This window comes from Uranotaenia lowii, chromosome 1 (assembly GCF_029784155.1).
Source record: "Uranotaenia lowii strain MFRU-FL chromosome 1, ASM2978415v1, whole genome shotgun sequence".
Lineage (NCBI taxonomy): Eukaryota > Metazoa > Arthropoda > Insecta > Diptera > Culicidae > Uranotaenia > Uranotaenia lowii.
The window spans coordinates 45536042-45555946 of NC_073691.1; the positions used below are offsets into that span (position 1 = coordinate 45536042).

The window sequence follows — 19905 nt, forward strand, 5'->3', positions numbered from 1 at the left end:
TGTAGCTAACGATAGCAATAAGTCCACTCGTGACGGGGAAAAACAAAAGGATTGAATATGATCGACCTGCAGTGTTGCCGATCAGAGATGCCAATGTGCCTGAATTTTCAGGATTTGCCGTCGGTGGACGCTGTAGGGCGTTGCGCAAGGCGCTCTCAGATCGAGTTTAAGATAGTTTTAAACTCGAAAAAGCGGGGTCCTGTTAATGTTCAGGAACCGATTAGGAGGGTGGTGGTTTTGGGCAACAATAAAATGGCGGATGATTACCTGTTGTTCAAAGTTACGCCTATACTGGTTTGTCGTTTTAAGGGTTGATCCTGTCTAGGGGAATATTTCCTGTCCCTTGAATTGATGGAACTTCTACTATGGATAATATTCGACTTTTAGTTCACAATGTGTGGCGACCGTACTCCAACATACACAACAACAGCCTAGAGAGAGTTCAGAAGAAGTTCTTGAAATACGCTTTGAGAAACCTTGCGTGGCAAGCAGAAATGCCGGAGTATCGAGTCTTGTCATGCTGGTAGGTTTGGACACGCTGGAAACCCGAAGAAAATGGATCGACGCACTGTTTCTAAAGGACTTAATCTGTGGCAGATATTACTCGCCGTATTTATTATCTTGTATATCTCCGTACGAAGGCCGCAGCAGTTTACGAAGCGTAAGGCCGTTTCAACTATCTAATCGCATCCAGAATTACGCCAGAAACGAACCAATGTACCGAATGATGGCATTTTACAACACAAACGTCGATTTTATTCAACTAAGCATGTCCAGAGAACAAATCAAAAGTAGAATTGTGCAGTGCTCTTTTACAAATTAACAATTACTGTCATTTATATTATAGAATAAGATAAAGGGCTGAAGCCTAGGATCTAATCAATAAAACTAAAAAACATTTCTGTACTTTTATCTAAAGCCTTCCTTCTTAGTGATCAGTTCGCGAACGTTTTTCAAAATGCCTGGTCATTTCGTCTTGACCGGCCTTCAACCATCCCCCGATCATTGCCCTCATTCTTCGCCCGTTTTTCGCTTCGCCATTTCGCCACATCGCCGTCTACGTTGGCGGCTAACATCTCCTAGAGGCACTCTGGTGGCGGGTTGACGAACGAACTGTTTCGCCGTTTTGTTCGCCGTGTTGGGGTGGCTTGGTGAATTGCCTCGCCAAGGAGAAACCCTTTACCCCCACCAACACCACTGCAACATTATTTAATAAATCTACAGAAAGAACACTGCGACCTCCTTCGAATGGCTAGCAACGCTTACAAAATAAACAAGAAACAACAAGAAAAAAAATCGAAAGGTCGAATCGCAAATAAACCGATGAAATATATTTTATTAGGCCGGAAAATCGTCCCAAAAATAAAAAATCTTAGTTCAAAAGATCTACCTTCCAAGGATCGATCTAAACCGTAGAAATTGAACACTATAATTTTTCTGTCTGAGTAAATCTTTCACGAGTTTATCCACCTTCGAATACATTTATCAATGTTGAACCATTTCATGGTTTTAAGTTGTTTGATTTCAAATGAAATCGTTACTTTAGTAGCTTCTGGCAACTCCGTGAATAAGCACTCACTGGAGTCACGATTGATTGGAGAGAGAGAATTTTAAACCACGCGACACGCTCGATAACACTCGTCGATCGCCGGCTCCCCGCGAAGAGAATCTCTGGCGCGACGCGTCGCGGACCAATTTGAGTGACTAGAGCAGCCAAGCCAGCATGCAGCATCTCACGCGCGCGCCTATGGACCCATCAAATTCAACCGTCTGTCTACGGCAGGTCTGGACCACTGCATTGTTGATGCTGCCTGATGCTAAGTAGCGAGCCACGCGCGCCTGCACCTCAAGATCAGTCTGGTTACGACCGTTGGCGATTGTGGACGCGATTATTCTCCGGAGACGACGACGACGACGTTTAGTGATCGTTGTGAAATTCGGTTTTTTGGTTTTATCTGTTGAGTTCCTTCCCGGTCCGGTGGAAAAAAGGACGAATTCTATCAGTGAACTGTTTCCCAGGATACGTGAATAAAAGTGAATCGATTCAGTGTTCGGTGGTTTGTGGGTGCTCGAGACGACGCAAAAAACGTGGTGAATTAAATTGGCGAAAAGTTTCAGAGTTTCCGGAATTCTTTCGATTTCTAAACGATGCAGTGGGTGAGTGCTGTTTTTTTTTCATCCTGTTGTTGCTTTGAATAGGATCGTAAATTTTGTCTACACTTACTAATGGCGGTGACTTAAACGAGCAGCGGGCAACTAAGGACGACGAACCCCGGTAACGCCAGCGTTAGCTGCGCAAATGAGTGAATAAATTTTTGAAAAGTTCAGAAGAATTGTTGCTCAATTGCCGAACGGAGAAGAAAGATGACATTACGAACAAGTGTATATTGATGGCGATGGGAGGGCCAATTAGTGGTGTGGAACCGTCGAGCGAACTCTCGGGAAGCTGAAGAAGAGCTTCTCAACAACAACGGTGCAGCATCATCGGTTGAGAGTTGTATAATTAAGATAAATTGGAACTGGCTCATCAGCTCGACTCATCCGTACGAAACGCTCAATTCAAAGTGGATCAATATTGAACACAGAACTGTGATCCATCGGCTGAAAACCTAGACCACGCGGAACTGTGCTGCTGCAGCTGCTGTAAATCCAAAAGCAATTGCAGGGGCAGCCCTCTGCCGAACTTTGGCGTTTTTTCGTTGATTCGTCTTCTCAAGATGTTTGTTAAAGGAAAACAGTGATTCGGTTACGTGAAGAGTGCAAGCCATTTTTGGCGGCATACATTATTGGGAAAACAAGAAGAAAAAAAAATCGTACCTACCGACATACCTATTCGCTCTGAATGGGCCCATTCCGTCATGCCGAAGATGAAAAATAATGACCAATAGTAACGGTAACAATAACATTGTGGACCAACAACCCTTTGAATGGTATAGTTTTTAGTTTAACGCTACAGGGGGTTGTTTGCTGTTTTTTTACTCTTCTTAAAATACTGAAACTTTTTTCTTCTGGTGCGATGATGTTTGATGTTTTAATGGTTTAAACAAGCTTAAGTGGCAAGATCGCGGTTCTAGGCGAAAGCAAACCCCACGAAGGACTCGAAAGACACGGCCAGTGCTCTGTGGAGGCCATCGTTTGGATAATCTTAATTATGTTGGGACTTTAAGATGATCATTTGTTGAGCTAACGATGGAATCGTTTGTTGTTTGTCGATGGGATTTAGTTCTTAACGAAAAACAAAAATCGTGACATGTTCTAGTCAATTCGTTCTGAGGACTAGAATTCACTGGAATCTACATATATTTTCTGCGGAATGAGTAGAACTCGAATGGATAAACATCAGACAATTGTCTATAATGGCTAACTGGGATTAAATTTTACAGATTCAGGTTTCACCATTAGTTTTAGCAAAAAAAAATTGTATGGAAATTTACAAGAAAAATTGGTAAATATGCTTCGAACCAGCCTGACAACGCATTATATTTTCTCAAATTCTGTGTTAAAAAAATAAATAAATAATAAAGTCTACTTCATACAGAGAATCACAATAACACTAGTTTACAAAATTTAATAAAAAATCATAAACTTGATTGACCGACCAATATTTTTAATGTCAACTGCACTGAATTCGAAAATGAAATTCAAAAAAATCCCAGTATAACAGTTTTTGGTTATGCTTCAGAAATGAGATTTTGGAACAATTAAAAAATATACTTGTATTTAGAATTAAATATCTCGAGCTGCATAGCATCTGTTAATAAAGGTGAATAAACTTGCTATCGATCATCTGAAGTTCATTTTGGAGTATGATAAACGGTATTATGGATATTAGTGAATTTATGATAGAAAAAATCATAAAAATACAATTTTTTAATGAAGAAAATTTTGTTCCATCGACAGTTCTTGACTTGATGGTGACATTAAAAAAAATTAATTTTCTATGGGTCTTAAATGTCAATTAAAAAAAAGATTTAGTGGTTATTTATCAAAATCGGTTGAAAAAATTTTCAGCTATGGTAATTAACGGTAATTTTTTAAATATTTTAATCATTTAACGAACCGCAGTGTACTAGGGAAAGTGAGCTTAAACTTGGCATGCTCCACACTTTCTTATGGGAAAATCACTAAGAATACCGTTTGCTACAGGAAAACGTAGCAAAAAATATAAAATTATTACCTACAACAAGCAACGAACATTTTTGTATCAAAAATTGAAGAAAATATCAATTTTTTTTGCCTAATCTTGGCAAGCAATTTCACTAATTGAACGCGCCAGTGATGGCATTTCAACAAAATTAGTTTAATAAATCATTCAATTCATTTTATGCTTTTATATGCTTCAAGGTGCGGGCTTCAATCGGCTAAAATGTTTGGTGAAATAATTGATTTGATAAACCGTTTATTTTTCGTTGATATTTATTTTTAACATTTATTTAAAAAGCTCAAAGATGTCAAATCAAAGTAAAAGAAATGAAAAACAGATCGCCGCACTTCTAGACGGCACCGAGTGCGATTGTATGTGAAACGGCATCATCGGCCAAGTTTCCGCATACGATTAGGGGAGGAGCGGGCTATATGCGCCTATCAAGCAGAACACTGATTTAATCAAATATCACATCGAATATGTGTACAAAAACTATATACACGGGTGCAGGCATCTATTTTCTATACATTGGAGTAATTTTTATGTTAAAATTTTCTTCTGTTTCCAAGAAAATGATTTTATTATAAGTGTTGTCTAAAATGCCGAACCACAAACCGTGCGGGCTAAATGCGCCTTTTTATGTTTTGAACAAAATTTCTGTTTTTGGGCAATATTTCCGTATAATTTCACTGAAACTGCTATAAAGTAATAACTTCGGTACGCCAAAGCTGAAATTTTATAAAAATCTATGCATATTGTAATTTTATGGAATAAAATAAAAGTTAGGGTTGCCATACTATGGAGGCAGTTCATCCATGAGAAAAACTTTATCAAATCTGTTTCTAGATCTTCAATTCTCTCTTAAGATGTTATTCAGAGCTTATATTTGAAGGTTTTATGATAAAAATCATTAATTTATTCTATTTAACCTGTTATTTTAGGATGGAGGCATTTTACAAAAATGATGGGGGCATACAAAAACACTCTATTATTCCACTATATAATCATTATTTAACCTCCACATAAGCTGAAATATGTTTAATTTCTAAAGTTCATTTGAATAAGAAACAAATACCATCCTAGTTTTTGTTTTAAGTTTCTTTACGTATAATTTTTAAAAGTCGAAATATTACATCGAAATGTATCAAAACCTTGTATGATTTTTTAAATTGTTTTGAGTTTGTAAATTCATAAAATTCTTTCATGCCTTATGTTCTAAGCGTATCACCCTCAAAATGCATTGGTCAGATAAGCTGTCTAGTCAACCATTTCATCGAACAGCTGTAGGGTCATTTAACTCGATAGGCCCATTTAGGAAACCTTTCCCCTACTAGAAAATTGATAAGGACGACATTGTTAATATGTAGGGGAGAAGCGGGCTATATGCGCCTATTAAGCAGAAGACTGATTTTATCAAATATTACATCGAATATGTGTACGAAAACTATTTACACATGAGCAGACATCTGTTTTCTATACATTGGAGTAATTTTTATGTTGAAATTTCCTTCAGTTTTCAAGAAATCGATTTTATTATAAATGTTTTCAAAATTGCCGAACCTCAAACCGTGCGGGCTTAATGCGCCTATTTAGGTTTTAAGCAAAATTTCTGTTTTTTGTCAATATTTCCGTATAATTTCATTGGGAATGCTAGAAACTGACAACTTTCATACGACAAAGCCGAAGTTTTGTAAAAATCTATTTCATTTATTATTTTATAAAAACAAAAAACAAAAGTTAGGGTTGCCATATTATGAAGGTAGTTCAACCATAAGAAAAACTTAATCAAATCTGTATTGAGATCTTCAATTCTCTGTAAAGGCGTAAATTAGAGCTTAAATTCGAAGTTTTGATGATGAAAATCATATATTTGTTTTATTTAACCTATTATTTCGGGATAGCGGCATTTTACAAACATGATGGGGGCATACAAAAACACCCTCTTTTTCCACTTTCCAATCATTCTGAAACCACCATTAAAGCTTAAATTTGTTTTATTTCTAAGGTTCGTTTCAATAAGAAACAAAAACCAACTAACTTTTTGTTTTGAGCTTTTTAAAAGTCAAAATATTACATCAAAAGGTATCAAAACCTTGTATGAATTTTTAAATTATTTTGAGTTGGTTTATTCATAAAATTCTTTCTTGCCTTATGTTCAAAGCGTATCACCCTCAAAATGCATTGATTAGATATGTTATCTCGTCAGCCATTTCGTCAAACGGCCGTAGGCGCATTTAACCCGATAGGCCCATTTAGGAAACCTTTCCCATATGATTCAAAAGATCGGTTAACCACTTGAGTTTGAGCTTAAGCTGGCTTCTTGCCTGTTGAAAAATTTGACGTATGATTTGTTTGTTTGATTAATACATATATGCTTGTAATCCATTGGAATATTTGGAACCTATTTGTTATAGATTTTGATTCATATAAATAAAAATTTCAAACTAACAGAAAACTGGTTTTTTCAATGTTAAAGCATAATTCTGAATTCGTATCTATTCTAAAAGTTTGTTGACATATCGTACCTCCGACTTTTTGAAAACAATACAATACATTGTTGTTCTTCCTTCCAAGATATCAACGAATTAATGTGGCCCGTTGTTGTATTAGTGAGGTGCGTGTTTTTTGAGACGGCCAATTTTAGGAACACAGAAAGGGCCACAATTTGGAGCGGGGATCACAATAAGGAGCATTTCAATCGAAAGTTTGAAAAGATTTGTCTCAAATAATCCACAATACTCCAGGTAAGTAAGCAATCATATTTGTTGAAGGACATTCAAATGTGCACAGGGGCCAAGATCGTTAACATCTACCCTAATCTTAGTACATGAAGAATAATACATAACAAATCTCATTTGCTGTAAGCTTGATTTGCTTATTAGTTTACCAAAAGGTCACATGCCAAATTTCAAAAAGATCTGACCATTGGGAGGGATTGCTTGAGTCTCCAAGCGTGAATGGGGTTTTAAGGTATTTTGCTCGGGAGGAGCAAAAAATATTAATTTTTCATTAATAAGTTTTGTCTTCACTAGTCGAATGCTTTTTATAAATATTCTTCTGAAATTTTAAATTGAAACAATTATTTTACCCGAAGACTGCAACACGATTGGACTTGAAATACAAAAGTTATTGCGTTAATTGTCGTCCAAAACACAATGCGTAAAATGTACTTATTATGTGCTGGACGACAATTTGGGACCAAAATACAATCTTTGAACCGCAATAACTTTTTTGGTGTCAAGTCCAATCGTGTCTTAAGGTGAAATATTTGTTTCATCTTAGGCTTTATGAAAAATACTCATAAAAAGCAATCAGTCAATGAAGAAAAAAGTTTTTAGAGAAAAACCATTATTTTTTGCTTCTTTCGAGCAGAACTCACGCTAGAGACTCAAGCAACCTCTTCCCATGATCAGATCTTACTGAAATTAGGCATGTGACCTTCTGGTAAACTAATAACCAATTTTAGCTTGGAGTTAGTGTAGGCTTGCCAGATACTTTCAGAAAAAACCGAGAAATTTCACGAAAAAATGTGGGACACAGCCAAAAGAAGCGGGACATTTAAAAAAATATTTAAATAGCTTTGTGCAGCCAAATCTATATGTTACTATCTCAAAAGTTGTTCGTAGAAAATACACTAAGGTTTTTTTTAACGCTGATTGATTTTGCCCAGTTTTTCTTACATGACTTTATTCACACGGTTTTTTTGCCATATACACTGTTATTTTTCACGGTTCTCGCGAATTAACACGTTATTTGAGATTAAATATTTCAAGTCGTACATGTAAACGATAGATTTGATACCGCGTAAAATAAACCTTTGTGAAATTTGTCTAGAAATTAGTTTCTTTGGTTTTTTTTTAAATTGAAAACATAAAATTTCCATATTTATATATTTTGGACAATTGAGTCGAAAAGGGTGTAATATAAGGCAATTTAATTAAGATTCCGTCTAAAAATTTAATCTCTATCATTCTATAATCTATAATTATTTGGAAGCAACTTAAGCAATATTTTCTTCACACATTAGTTGAACGTGCTTCAAGAACACATTAATTAATCAGAATCTTACTGTAATGCTCCCCAAGTAACATTTAAAGTTTTATAGCGGGTTACTAGATAAAGTTTTGGTTTTATAAGGGGCTTTAGGAGTCCAATAAAACTATCGGTGTTACTTGGGCTCTGATGTTATTCAGTATTATCTTATATAAACTATGAAAAATGCTGCTTATTTTGAGAAAAAGACGCATTTGAAAGTTTTTCTATTCGCCACAGAATTCAAATTGGAACTAAAGTTTGATTTTCTCCAGTGTTAGTCAGTCAACTTTTTGAAAGTTTTCCAAGAAAACTTGGGACATTTTGAGGAAAAAGTGGGACAGCGGGACATTTAACAAAAAACGGGACATGTCCCGCTTTTGCGGGACGGATGGCAACTCTAAGTTAGTGAGATTAATCATGTTTTATTCTTGCTATACTAAGATTAGTACACCGCGGTTCCTTAAATAATTAAAAAATACTAATATTTCTGTTTCAGTAAATTAATCATAACCTCGTCAATTTTCAACCGAATTTGATAAATAACCACTCGAAATCTTTATTTCAAATTTACATTTCAGGTCCATAGAAAATCAGATTTTTTTAAATGTTATTATCGAGTCTAAAACTGTTAATGAAACATAATTTTCTCTAAAAAATGCTTTTTTTTAACATTTTTTCTTTCATAAGTTGACTAATATCAAGAATACTGTTGAACTTACGCAAAAATGTAGTTCATTAGATCGATAGCAGCTTAATTTACCTTCAATATGTAAAAAAGAGATTCCAAATTAACGCTATGCAGTCCGAGATATATACATTTTAGTACAAGTACTTATTAATTTTTTTTAAATTTTTTTATTTGAAGCATAACTCCAAAACTGTTCTGCTGAAATTTTTTTTAAATTTTTTTTTCGGAACAGACAAAACAGAATATAATGCATAATATCTTCTACTTCTTTGCCGCTTCTAGGACGTTTACCTACAAAGATAATGGTTTTCAGTAAAATCTAGGATAAATCATGTCGAATAAAATGCAAAATAAATTGAAACTTCTTATTTGACAATCGACTTAGATGAAGCTCGAATTGAGGCAAGATATCTTCAAAATAGTTGTTAAAAAGAATAATGATCCTTATATCTTTATCATTTTAATACCGAACGATGATATATCATTGTTGTTATTTTTGCTCATCCCATGTGGCCCTTATACCGAATGTTAAAAAACTTAAAAGAAAAGTTGTTATATTATTCATTCTGTCTACAATACATTGCTTCAATCTTTTGTAAAACTCTTCAAATGAGATAGTTCATTACGGTATTTAAAGGGTTAGGCATGTCTGAAAAAAATTGATGAACCGGAAAAAAAATCTAGACATCATTCCCAAATATACATGCGTTTTTCATTTTTCTTTTCAACATGGTATTTTTTAACACATAAAATGCATTGTAGATACAACTACGGTCAGACCGACCATGTGATGAAAACCGCAAAAGATACAGGAACAAGGGAGGGAAAGAGCGTGGAGCTCCCTGCCAAACGCTTCATATATAGTTGTTAAGGAATTATTAGAAATGAAACTTCCTCGTTGTAACATTTGAAAAGATTGTTATCTTACGTTGCAAGATTCAATAAGCAATAATAATATTAATAGTTATTATTAATCTATATTATATGGCTTTATTATAAAGTTACATATGTAGTTTAAACTTCCAAAAATATTAACTCCTCTTCGAAATAAACCTTAAGGGGGGGGGGGGGGGGGGGGGGAGGGTCTAACGGGTAAAAAAAACATCATTTTCACGATTTTTTTCTAGAGCTATCGTTCGAACAAATGTATTCAAATTTTTTGCATTATACAAAGCATGGTTAAAAGAACATTTAGTATTTTTTTCGTAGAAAAATATTGAAAAATGAGCCGGTGACGGAGCACTTTCGAGGATGCCTTTAAGAAAACAGGATTTGCGGTGGACACTGTATCTCAGCACAGAATCATCTGAAGTCAAAAAATCAGAGCAAAATATTTTTAATAGATGTTTTTCTGGACCCCAACGTTTTTATTTTACTTAAAAAAAATTTATGAAATTTTTGTGGCTGTTTGAAGTAAAAACTACGATTTTTCACGAAAAAATCCGCCATTTTTTATCTGTAAAATCTCCCCAAAGTAAAAAAAATAAAAAAGAAAAACGTTGGGGTCGGGTATTTTATATGTAGAAAATATGTTCCAAATTTGAAAAGAATCGGATAAGTAGTTTTCAAATGACGATGTCCACGGACTTTAAAAAAGTGCTTTCGAGAAAAACGCGTTTGAAGTTTCTGCTCTTGCTTTCTTGCAGTATAAGATAAGAGGAGATAAAGGCCTATAATTTCTACAGTTTTTCTACAATTGACTTGAAAATTTGACACAATATTCTTGAAATGTTTTACAATTAGAAAATAAAAAAAAAATAAAAAATCGATTTTTTGAAAGTGTTAGACCCTACCCCCCCCTTAATCAAATGGATAGATCTCACCATAAAATGATGATTACTGTGCCAAGAGGGCCTGGGATACATCCAGAGGAAACTTGGAAGTGATTAACTAATTTTGAATTTTTTCTTCTCTGGAAAGCTTTTCCGGCCTAATTCCATTTCAATGCAGGTACGTAATCCAATTCGGAAAATTTGGGTCTGCACCATTCGATTCCCTTCACTTTTGCTGTAAATTTTCGAAAACTTTCTCTGTTTTGAATTTTGCTTCTGAGAAAAACACAGCCGTCATCACCGCAGCAAAGCCTACCTTGCTTCTTGAGCATTTGGTAACTGATCTAGAGTCTTTTTCCGAAGCATATTTATTTTGGATGTTTACAATTAGATTTCAAATAGCTTAAAAATAAGCTGTTCTAGCTGAATATTGTCAGAAAATTATGTTTCAGTACATTACGAAGTTTTCCAAACTATAAATTTTATACAAATTGTTTGAGCAAAACAAGAGAGATATAGCAATTTCAGTCAGGAGTGTAAACAATTCTGGGACGAATAAGGGTTAAAACCAAGGTTATTTTATTACTAGGTTTTCTGACTTTCACAGTAAGTAGGCGAGGAGTGCGCGGTGATGAGTGGTAGCAAGTGGTAAGCTCGTTACGTTTGTTAGTAAACATAAAAAAATTGTATTCAAAGGCAGTTTTATTTTTGAATCTCCTCTTCTCGAATATTGAGAAATTTGTGTTCCATGTTTAAGCAAGTGCCATCTCTTCCGTGGCGAGTCCTACAAAGAAAATGAATTCTTCTCCAATGAGTACGGAATGTAACAAAATATTATTTTATTTTTTAAAAGGTTCAAATGTTACTCTGATTGATTAGACCCCGGATCGCCGATTGAGTGCCATTCCCTTCCTGGATTTAGACACGGTGTTCCGAAGGCATTCAGGCAACGTAATGACGATTAAATGTAAATTTATGACCGATGAACAGCTGAAAGGTGAGGTGAAGCAATCGATAAGCAAATCTCGCTTATAACCCCAGACGCTTTCAGTGGTCAGATTTGGCAAGATTCACCGAATACTATTTCTAAGAATCGTACATTCAAGAGCTTCCCGGAGTCGAAGGTTGTGGAAACATTCCTCAGCTGGCATGTTTATTGAAAACGCTGTCCAGCAAGAACAAACTTCTCTTTTTTCGTTTTTGAAGTGATAATCCATCTAGAACCATCCTGCTACAATTAAGAAATATTAAGAAAGCTATAAACTTCAATTATAATTATTATATTTCATCAGAACAGAACGACAGAATTACATTCAACAACCTATTATTTATTATTTCTATATTTTAAATTTTGTATTTAATCACACAACGCTGTTTAATTTGTCCTCATGATTCGATACGTGTAGATTGTATAAATTCTTCACTAGTGGGCGGTTCTGGTTCACTTTATTAGTTACAATTTTTTCTTGATGACAAGAATAAGTCTGGTTAGCCAGCGGGTTTGGTGATATTGCGATTGCGATTCCTCAGCAGAGGTTTTACGTTCATCTTCAACTAGAACGAACGCTACTTACGGGACTGGGTGATGTAACGTAAAATAAAACATTTTGATCCCATCCGGTTTAAATTTTTTTCACTCTCCTGCAGGAGTGTTTTCCGTATCAAACAGTGAAACCCGTCTCCCGGTTATTGTATCGCAAGGAAATCTGTAATTGGAAAATGTAAACCTATGTGCTTATTTTTCGTTTATTTAAATCATATCTACCTGCACGTCTCGCTTTCTGGAGACCTGCTTCAAAAAATGACCATAATTCAACGAAGAATATCCAACATTCATTCCGCAACAGGGGAATCAACCGAACACGATCCCTAGCGAAGGGAAATGAACAAATTCTTCTTTATGTTCCAACTGACGATGGTATCCTCGAAGTAGATTCTAGCTTCTCGACACTTGAAGGTATCCTTTGAGTTAGGGTCCTCAGGAGTCTTCCAGATCAATAAATAAATAATACTTTTGTTACTTTGATTTATCAGCCTAGCGGTGAAAAGTGATGTCCTTTTTAGTAGGGACATCTAAAGATTAGGAAATTTTTATATAGATGGATAGAAGGTTAGAAGAAATGAAAGATGGTGAAAATGAGCGGGTAGAATTTGTCTAGAAACATTTTTCACCATCTTTCATTTCTTCTAACCTTCTATCCATCTATATAAAAATTTCCTAATCTTTAGATGTCCCTACTAAAAAGGACATCACTTTTCACCGCTAGGCCGATAAATCAAAGTAACAAAACAAAAATTACGGTGGTTAATCTCTTCATAAAATTAAATAACTTTGGCCAAAAAGAAATAAAAACACGACATCATAGCATCGGTGGTTGGTCACTATCAGACTATCGACCGTACCGTTTCGCATGCAAACCCCGCATGTAACGAATGCGAAGATAACAAACTGAGAAGACTTAAACATCGATAGATGCGTTTCTGAGTTAAAGGGAGCTTATCTGAGCGATCACATACCATCTTTTTGTTCGTCCGCACTACAAGTTCTCGCTTGTGGGGCGGACCACGCTAAGCCTACTAATGTGTGGTGGTAGATGCAACTCTATCTGTATCTACCACTTCATAGTAGTAGGCTCGTGAGGAACAAAAATTTGGTATGTGATGGTAATGCTTCTAGACAAATTCTACCCGCTCATTTTCACCATCTTTCATTTCTTCTAACCTTCTATCCATCTATATAAAAATTTCCTAATCTTTAGATGTCCCTACTAAAAAGGACATCACTTTTCACCGCTAGGCCGATAAATCAAAGTAACAAAACAAAAATTACGGTGGTTAATCTCTTCATAAAAATAAATAATACTTTTCACTAAATTCCGGCTCAAATCAAATTTTACGTATGATAAAACTAAAGGAAAACCGAATGCTTTGTTGGTAAACAAACGCAACGTAGCCTTGGTAGCCAATTTGAAAAACTAACATGGCTGATTCGGAAATTTTGTAGATCAGTACACCTACTATATACCCCCCTTGGTTAAAACTAAAAAAAAACACAGACTTCATATGAACAATTTATAAACAATAATCGCCTTATGCAGGAGTGTATACCTTCAACTAATTTAACAAGCGAAGCCCACTAAAACCGTTTCAACTTTACAGTATCGGGGCAAGACAAATTGATTAGCAGGTGTCAATCGGCTAAACAAATGCTCACTGACCAAATACAATAATATACCTACCCATTCCGAACAATGACGCCGACTGACATCTTGCGGTTTTGACTCCGGCTCTCGAGACTGACGGCTAGCGAAAAATTGAATAAACATTCAATCAGTAGGCTGGTATTATGTGGGCCAATTTCTGCGCGTGGGAAACGAGAGCCCTCCCCCAACAACCCCCATGCCATCGAATGGAAACAAAAAGACGAGCTCACGCGACCACGTGGTGCGGTTCTGTCCCTTTTTTCGAGACAAAACACCCTCGCGCCCTCGCGCAGCAACCAATTCAAGCAGAAAAAAAGTACCCATAAAGAAGCCGCACCGAAACAGCTTCAACGTTCATTTATCAAGCCTTAAAAAGTTCACGGTATAAAAATAACAAAACATTCGCTATTTTCTACTTTCCACCAAGCGACCGACCATCTCCCATTTGTTGGAAGCACTTTACACGCTTATCAACCATAACTGATATCTGGGAACAATTCGGACTGGCAAAAATATCGTATAACAGAAACGGCCTAAGACTAAAATTTATAAAAAATCGCATTTCCTAGCAATAACAGCTCATTAGTGCTCTAACTAGCGATTTTTTTTTTGAGTAACCATATCGATAGTTTTCGAGCAGAAAAGAGCTAGATAAAACTAAACGTGCAAGTTCAATCAGAGCGGCGGCTCTGGTGGGGGACGTTCAAAAGTTTTGCACAGATCAGCTGTGACCAGCATAGGCGGGGGCTGACCAGGGGGTGATTTTTTTAGGCCTTTTTGCGCAACCGACTCATCTTGGCCTAGTGGAGCACACGATGCGCCACGAGGTAAGGTAGGCATCTACCATACTTTAAAAGCTGTCACAACATAACGCTTTTTTATGCTTCCTTTTAGCGTAAAAGACCCTTCGGCAGGTAAAGCTAACATAGGTACTCTTTGGGGGCCAAATCGTGACGGAATCGTGTAGTGAGGAGACATTTTATTGCTAGAAATTTTTGATTGATGCATTTGGCGTGGTTCGCTGTTTTTCTACAAATGGTGGAATAAAATGAAATTCTAATGGAATTGAAATAATGCTATACAAAACAATTCAATACTTTAAATTAGAAATTAGACTTAAATTTTCTAAATTCTGAAGCCTAGATACTATGTAGAAAACATTATTTAATGAATTTCCATAGCTCTGATTAGATTGATAGTAACTTAAAAGTGGCTCACAGTAATTTAGAAGACAATTTCATTATTGAAAGTTTTCTCGAAATACGCTTGATTTCTACTAACACTACACCCATAGAAGAGGTTATAAAAATCCAATGCCTTTTTAGCAAATTTCTGTGCTGAAAATGCGCTGTGTACTGTTCCAAAGATGATATGATTGGAAAGGCACTACAGGCATACAGACTCGAACTTCCAAGCAAACTGATACATGACCACTTTATTCAAGCGAAACAAGAAACATTTTTATGGGATTTGCATCCTATTGAATAATTTATCAAGTAAAAAAAATAGTGAGAATCAAACTCACTGCAACATCTTATCTCGGCTTGCCAGTCCGATATCTTACCCAGTGCACCATTTGAGTCGGTTAGCAAACGAAACTTTGTTGTCATAGTCTTTCTGCCACCGTCGACTACCAAAAAAGGAGACATGGGATATGTTTTGTTGGGTTTCTTTCAGAAAAATGCAATCTAGTTGCGTTGGGAGTACTAATGGCGTTATGAAAGCTGTGGCAAAGGAATTTTGACCGAAATACAATTAAAAACGACCGATTAAAACGTATTTAAAAGAACTTATATTTTCACGTCTAATCGTACTAAAGTTTGGAGACAAAAGGTTATGGCGGCAGTTCGCCTGTTGAAGACAGGGTTGCCGATCTGTCAGTTTATAGGAACAAGGCGATATATTACACAGCGAATGATGTAGAGCAACAAGGAATGGATGCCAGCAATGAAAAATAATAATAATAATTCCACCTCCAACAAAGTTCATTATTGGAGTTGAGTCTGGGTGTCTGGGTGGAGTTTGTGGGTGTAGATAGCTATAGAGTACGAAAGTAAACCGAATGCGCGAGTTGTCGTTATTCTTCCTCATCGATTGCTACAATGAGACGAATTTCAGCACTACTTCTCAACAAACGCATTCACAGCCTCCCAACTGTCTTCGGCGGCTGAAGATGGGATTGCTCCTGTTCAACGACACGCTCTGGACTTCAATTGTCGCTTTCATTTGCATGAAGCTCTTGCCACTGTAGCAGCTCGACGATTGTTCATCTAGCTTCCGGGTCGACGATCTTCCAGTGGCAACGACCTGTTGATTTTTGGCTTGACGACATCCAACTGGCTTTAAGGTCGGATAACCTTCCAGTTGGATCCTGGTCCAACGACCTCTACGGCCAATAGCTATGGCCCAACAACTTCACATGGCTCCGTTAGAACGACCTCGTATAGTTCCGACTCGACGCACTTCTTTTGGCTCGAAGCCTCACCAACGGTACGACGATATTCTAGTGAACCCGGCACAACGACCTCCCAAAGGCTCTGCATTAACTTTCTTCCAGTGACTCCTGGTCCGACGACCTCCACTTGGCTCCAATACGACGATCTTCCATTTGATATCCGATCTCAACTTCATTGCTCCGGCTTGACGACCTTCTATGGTAACAGTTTGGCGATCTCTACCGGGATCTGGCCCGACGACCTATCATGGTCCGACGACCGCCTCGTGGCCGCAGTTCAATTACCTTCAATGGCTCCGTTTTGACGACCTCTTTTGGCTCGATCCCTCATCGAAGGCGCGGTGACCAGTCAGTGTACCCGCGACAACGACCTCCCGATGACTCCCCAAGCAATCAAAAGTTGCTTTTTTGCTTAAATATGGAATTCCGAAGTTCACATTGAGCTGAAGAAATGTTTTACGGTAGCTTCAGGTAACTCATGTCACGTATTAGTTTCTCAGGAACCATCGCTTTTTGAAAGGTTAAAATATCGATAACGAACTTCCAATCCGCTGTTGAAACTTTTTTCAAGAAAGTCGCAAACGTTCGCTAAACACTTTCTAACGCACCGTTCAACATATGTTGAGGTGTTTTAAAGAACCTATTTGGGAATTCTAAGCGACATGTAACATTTAGTAAGAACTAGCTGATTTTACCCGGCTTTACTCGGGTTCACAAAAAATATAAATCAGAATGAGTGGTTTGATTTTTCGAAATGTTTGTAAGTATTTTGAAAGTGTTTATTGAGATTATTCACTGTGTTTATCGATTTAATTTTTTTTAGAAGAAGCATATAGTTTTGAGGATTATCAATAGAATTTCAAAATAATTTCCTATTCCTTTCCCTATCACGAAAAACATTTTTTTCACCCACTATTTTCTAAGAAGCTCGAATAGATTTGGCCTTAAATTTTTTGACTGCAATTGATAAAATAATATTTTTATCATTTCCATCCTCCAACCCATGAAAATCACTTTTGGAGATTATCCCACTTTTCAAGATGGATGATCTCCCTGTACAATGGTATATTTAAGTTTTATTCACTTAAAAATTTCTAAAATTACTTCTGAACCTTGTTGAACTATGTTTAAGACTCATTTTGCATGTTTTCAATTGTGTGGGTGCTTTTTTCGCTTTTTTAATTTAACACTGTTTTATGGTTAGTTTTTGTTAAATGTTGAAAGTTTCACTAAAAATTTCTTGGAGTTATCGAAAACAAATCATCCCTGAACCGAAATTACCATTTTAATGTTATCGAAATGGTCTTACTTGAGTTCTATATCAATTTTTGAACCTCGCACACAATCATTCCAATAATTATATTAAGGGGGGAGTAGGGTCTAACGGGTATAAAAAAACACAATTTTCACGATTTTTTTCTGGAGCTATCGTTCAAACAAATGTATTAAAATTTTTTGCATTATACAAAGCATTGTTTAAAGAACATGTAGTAATTTTTTCGTACAAAAATATTGAAAAATGAGCCGGTGACGGAGCATTTTCGAGGATGGCTTTTAGAAAACAGGATTTGCGGTGGACACTGTATCTCAGCACAGAAACATCTGAAGTCAAAAAATCAGAGCAAAATATTTTTAATAGATGTTTTTCTGGACCCCAACGTTTTTATTTAACTTAAAAATATTTTTATGAAATTTTTGTGGCTGTTTGAAGTAAAAACTACGATTTTTCACTTAAAAATCCGCCATTTTTCTCCTGTAAAAACTCCCCAAAATAAAAAAATCAAAAAAGAAAAACGTTGGGGTCTGGTATTTTATATATAGAAAATATGTTCCAAATTTGAAAAGAATCGGATAAGTAGTTTTCAAATGACGATGTCCACGGACTTTAAAAATGTGCTTTCGAGAAAAACGCGTTTGAAGTTTCTGCTCTTGCTTTCTTGCAGTATTAGATAGGAGGAGATAAAGGCCTATAACTTCTACAGTTTTGCTTCAATTGACTTGAAAATTTGATACAACATTCTTGAAATGTTTTACAATAAGAAAATAAAAAAAATAAAAAAATCGATTTTTTGAAAATGTTAGACCCTACCCCCCCCTTAAAGAGTGATCAATGTTTAAATTCTTTTAAATCAGTTGTTTGAACTCGTATTACCAAACGGGTTTTTCTAAATTGTATGGTAGAATTGAACACATTGATGGCCAAAAATTAATCAAAAGTTATAAATTGGTCAATGAAATCGAATTGTATAAAACTAAAAACCTCAGATTTAATTACCTAATTAATTTTCTAACCCCCCCTGCGGCTATAGAAGTCTTGAAATTGCAGCGTTTAACGTTTAACTCTGAATCTAATTAATTTTTCTTGCTCTATAAGATATCTTAAAAATATGAAAATGGTTGGTTCTTAAAAGCTGGAGTCTATGAAAATCAGTTCATTAGTTTTTCAGCATTCAGTCCAAATAGTTTTTCAGCTGAAGAAGCTAGTTTACTCTTCACTGTTCAGTTCACTGTATTTTCTTGTAGACTCTCAAAGCTCCCGGGCGGCGCGGTAGGGAGCACTTTGAAAACCACTTCAATTCTAGTCAATATATTTCTAACAGGGTAATTGTATTTTCCTATTCTTATTTAAGGCTCATTATTGCAATCAAATACCTCGTACCAGTAGGTACCATGTGCTTTGAAAAGTAGAAGGAAAAAAACCCGCCAAAAATTTCGTTATGAATTTTTAAATCATAAGCAGGCTTTGATTTGCTGTCCAGTACACGTGAACTCTGGATGGTAGTTTCTAATGCCCAGCCCATGGGGGTGGTAAAAACAATCCCGCCAAAAGAAACGAAAATCGGTCGACAAAATGGTGCCATGACTTTTGGTTCGTGGGAGAAAAAACGAAAGTTGTATGGGAGGGTCCCTTTTCTTAGATGGGAGGGACTCAAAACTATTACTAAAACCTTACCCTGGTTCAACTATATCTCTGTACCCAATTTCAGGCTGATCGGTTCAGCGGTGTGGATTTGTATAAGGTGCATACAAACAAACAAACATATATAGTCCAACTCATCTTTATATATTAGATTTTTAGAATTTTTCTTATCAATGTTGATATATTCGAATAAATTTTTAATGATGAGAATTTTTGTTATTATGTATTAAGTGTACTGAAGGTCCTTAAAACGAAATAAGGTATAATCTATCGACCAACCCATTCAACCATCTCAAGTGACATTAAGATTAAATACTAATTATTACAGTGGCAATGAACTTAATATTACTGGACTGGTCGAGACGCAAGTAACACAGATTAAGTTAATAGGCTTTTTTGAGTTTTAATATTTATTTATGAAGACTTTTCCATGGCATCCAATTTTTTAAACGGTTCTATTGTAAAATAGGAAATGCTTCATTTATCGTGTTTTTTTTAAAGAGCCCTGAAAGTTTAGCTAAAACTTGAATAAAACACTATCTCAAGAGTGTTGTAAAAAAATTGCTAAAGTATTGCTAAAGCTTCAATAAAATACATACTTTCCTGTTTTTATCAGGGCTTTGGTATCTGTTTTAATAAAGCACTCAATGCGCTTTTGAAACTAGCATTCAAATATACAGTATTGACA

At 35.8% G+C, this 19905-nt stretch overlaps 1 protein-coding gene across 1 annotated transcript in view; it reads left to right on the plus strand.

The window, feature by feature from the left end:
- Positions 1-1867: 1867 nt before the first annotated feature.
- LOC129749173 (putative mediator of RNA polymerase II transcription subunit 12) overlaps positions 1868-19905 on the plus strand; it is a 144980-nt gene continuing 126942 nt past the window's right edge. The window contains exon 1 of the mRNA XM_055744089.1: positions 1868-2157. Within this exon, the coding sequence (XP_055600064.1) occupies positions 2149-2157 (9 nt within the window). The 5' untranslated portion in view covers positions 1868-2148. The remainder of the gene's footprint in view (positions 2158-19905) is intronic.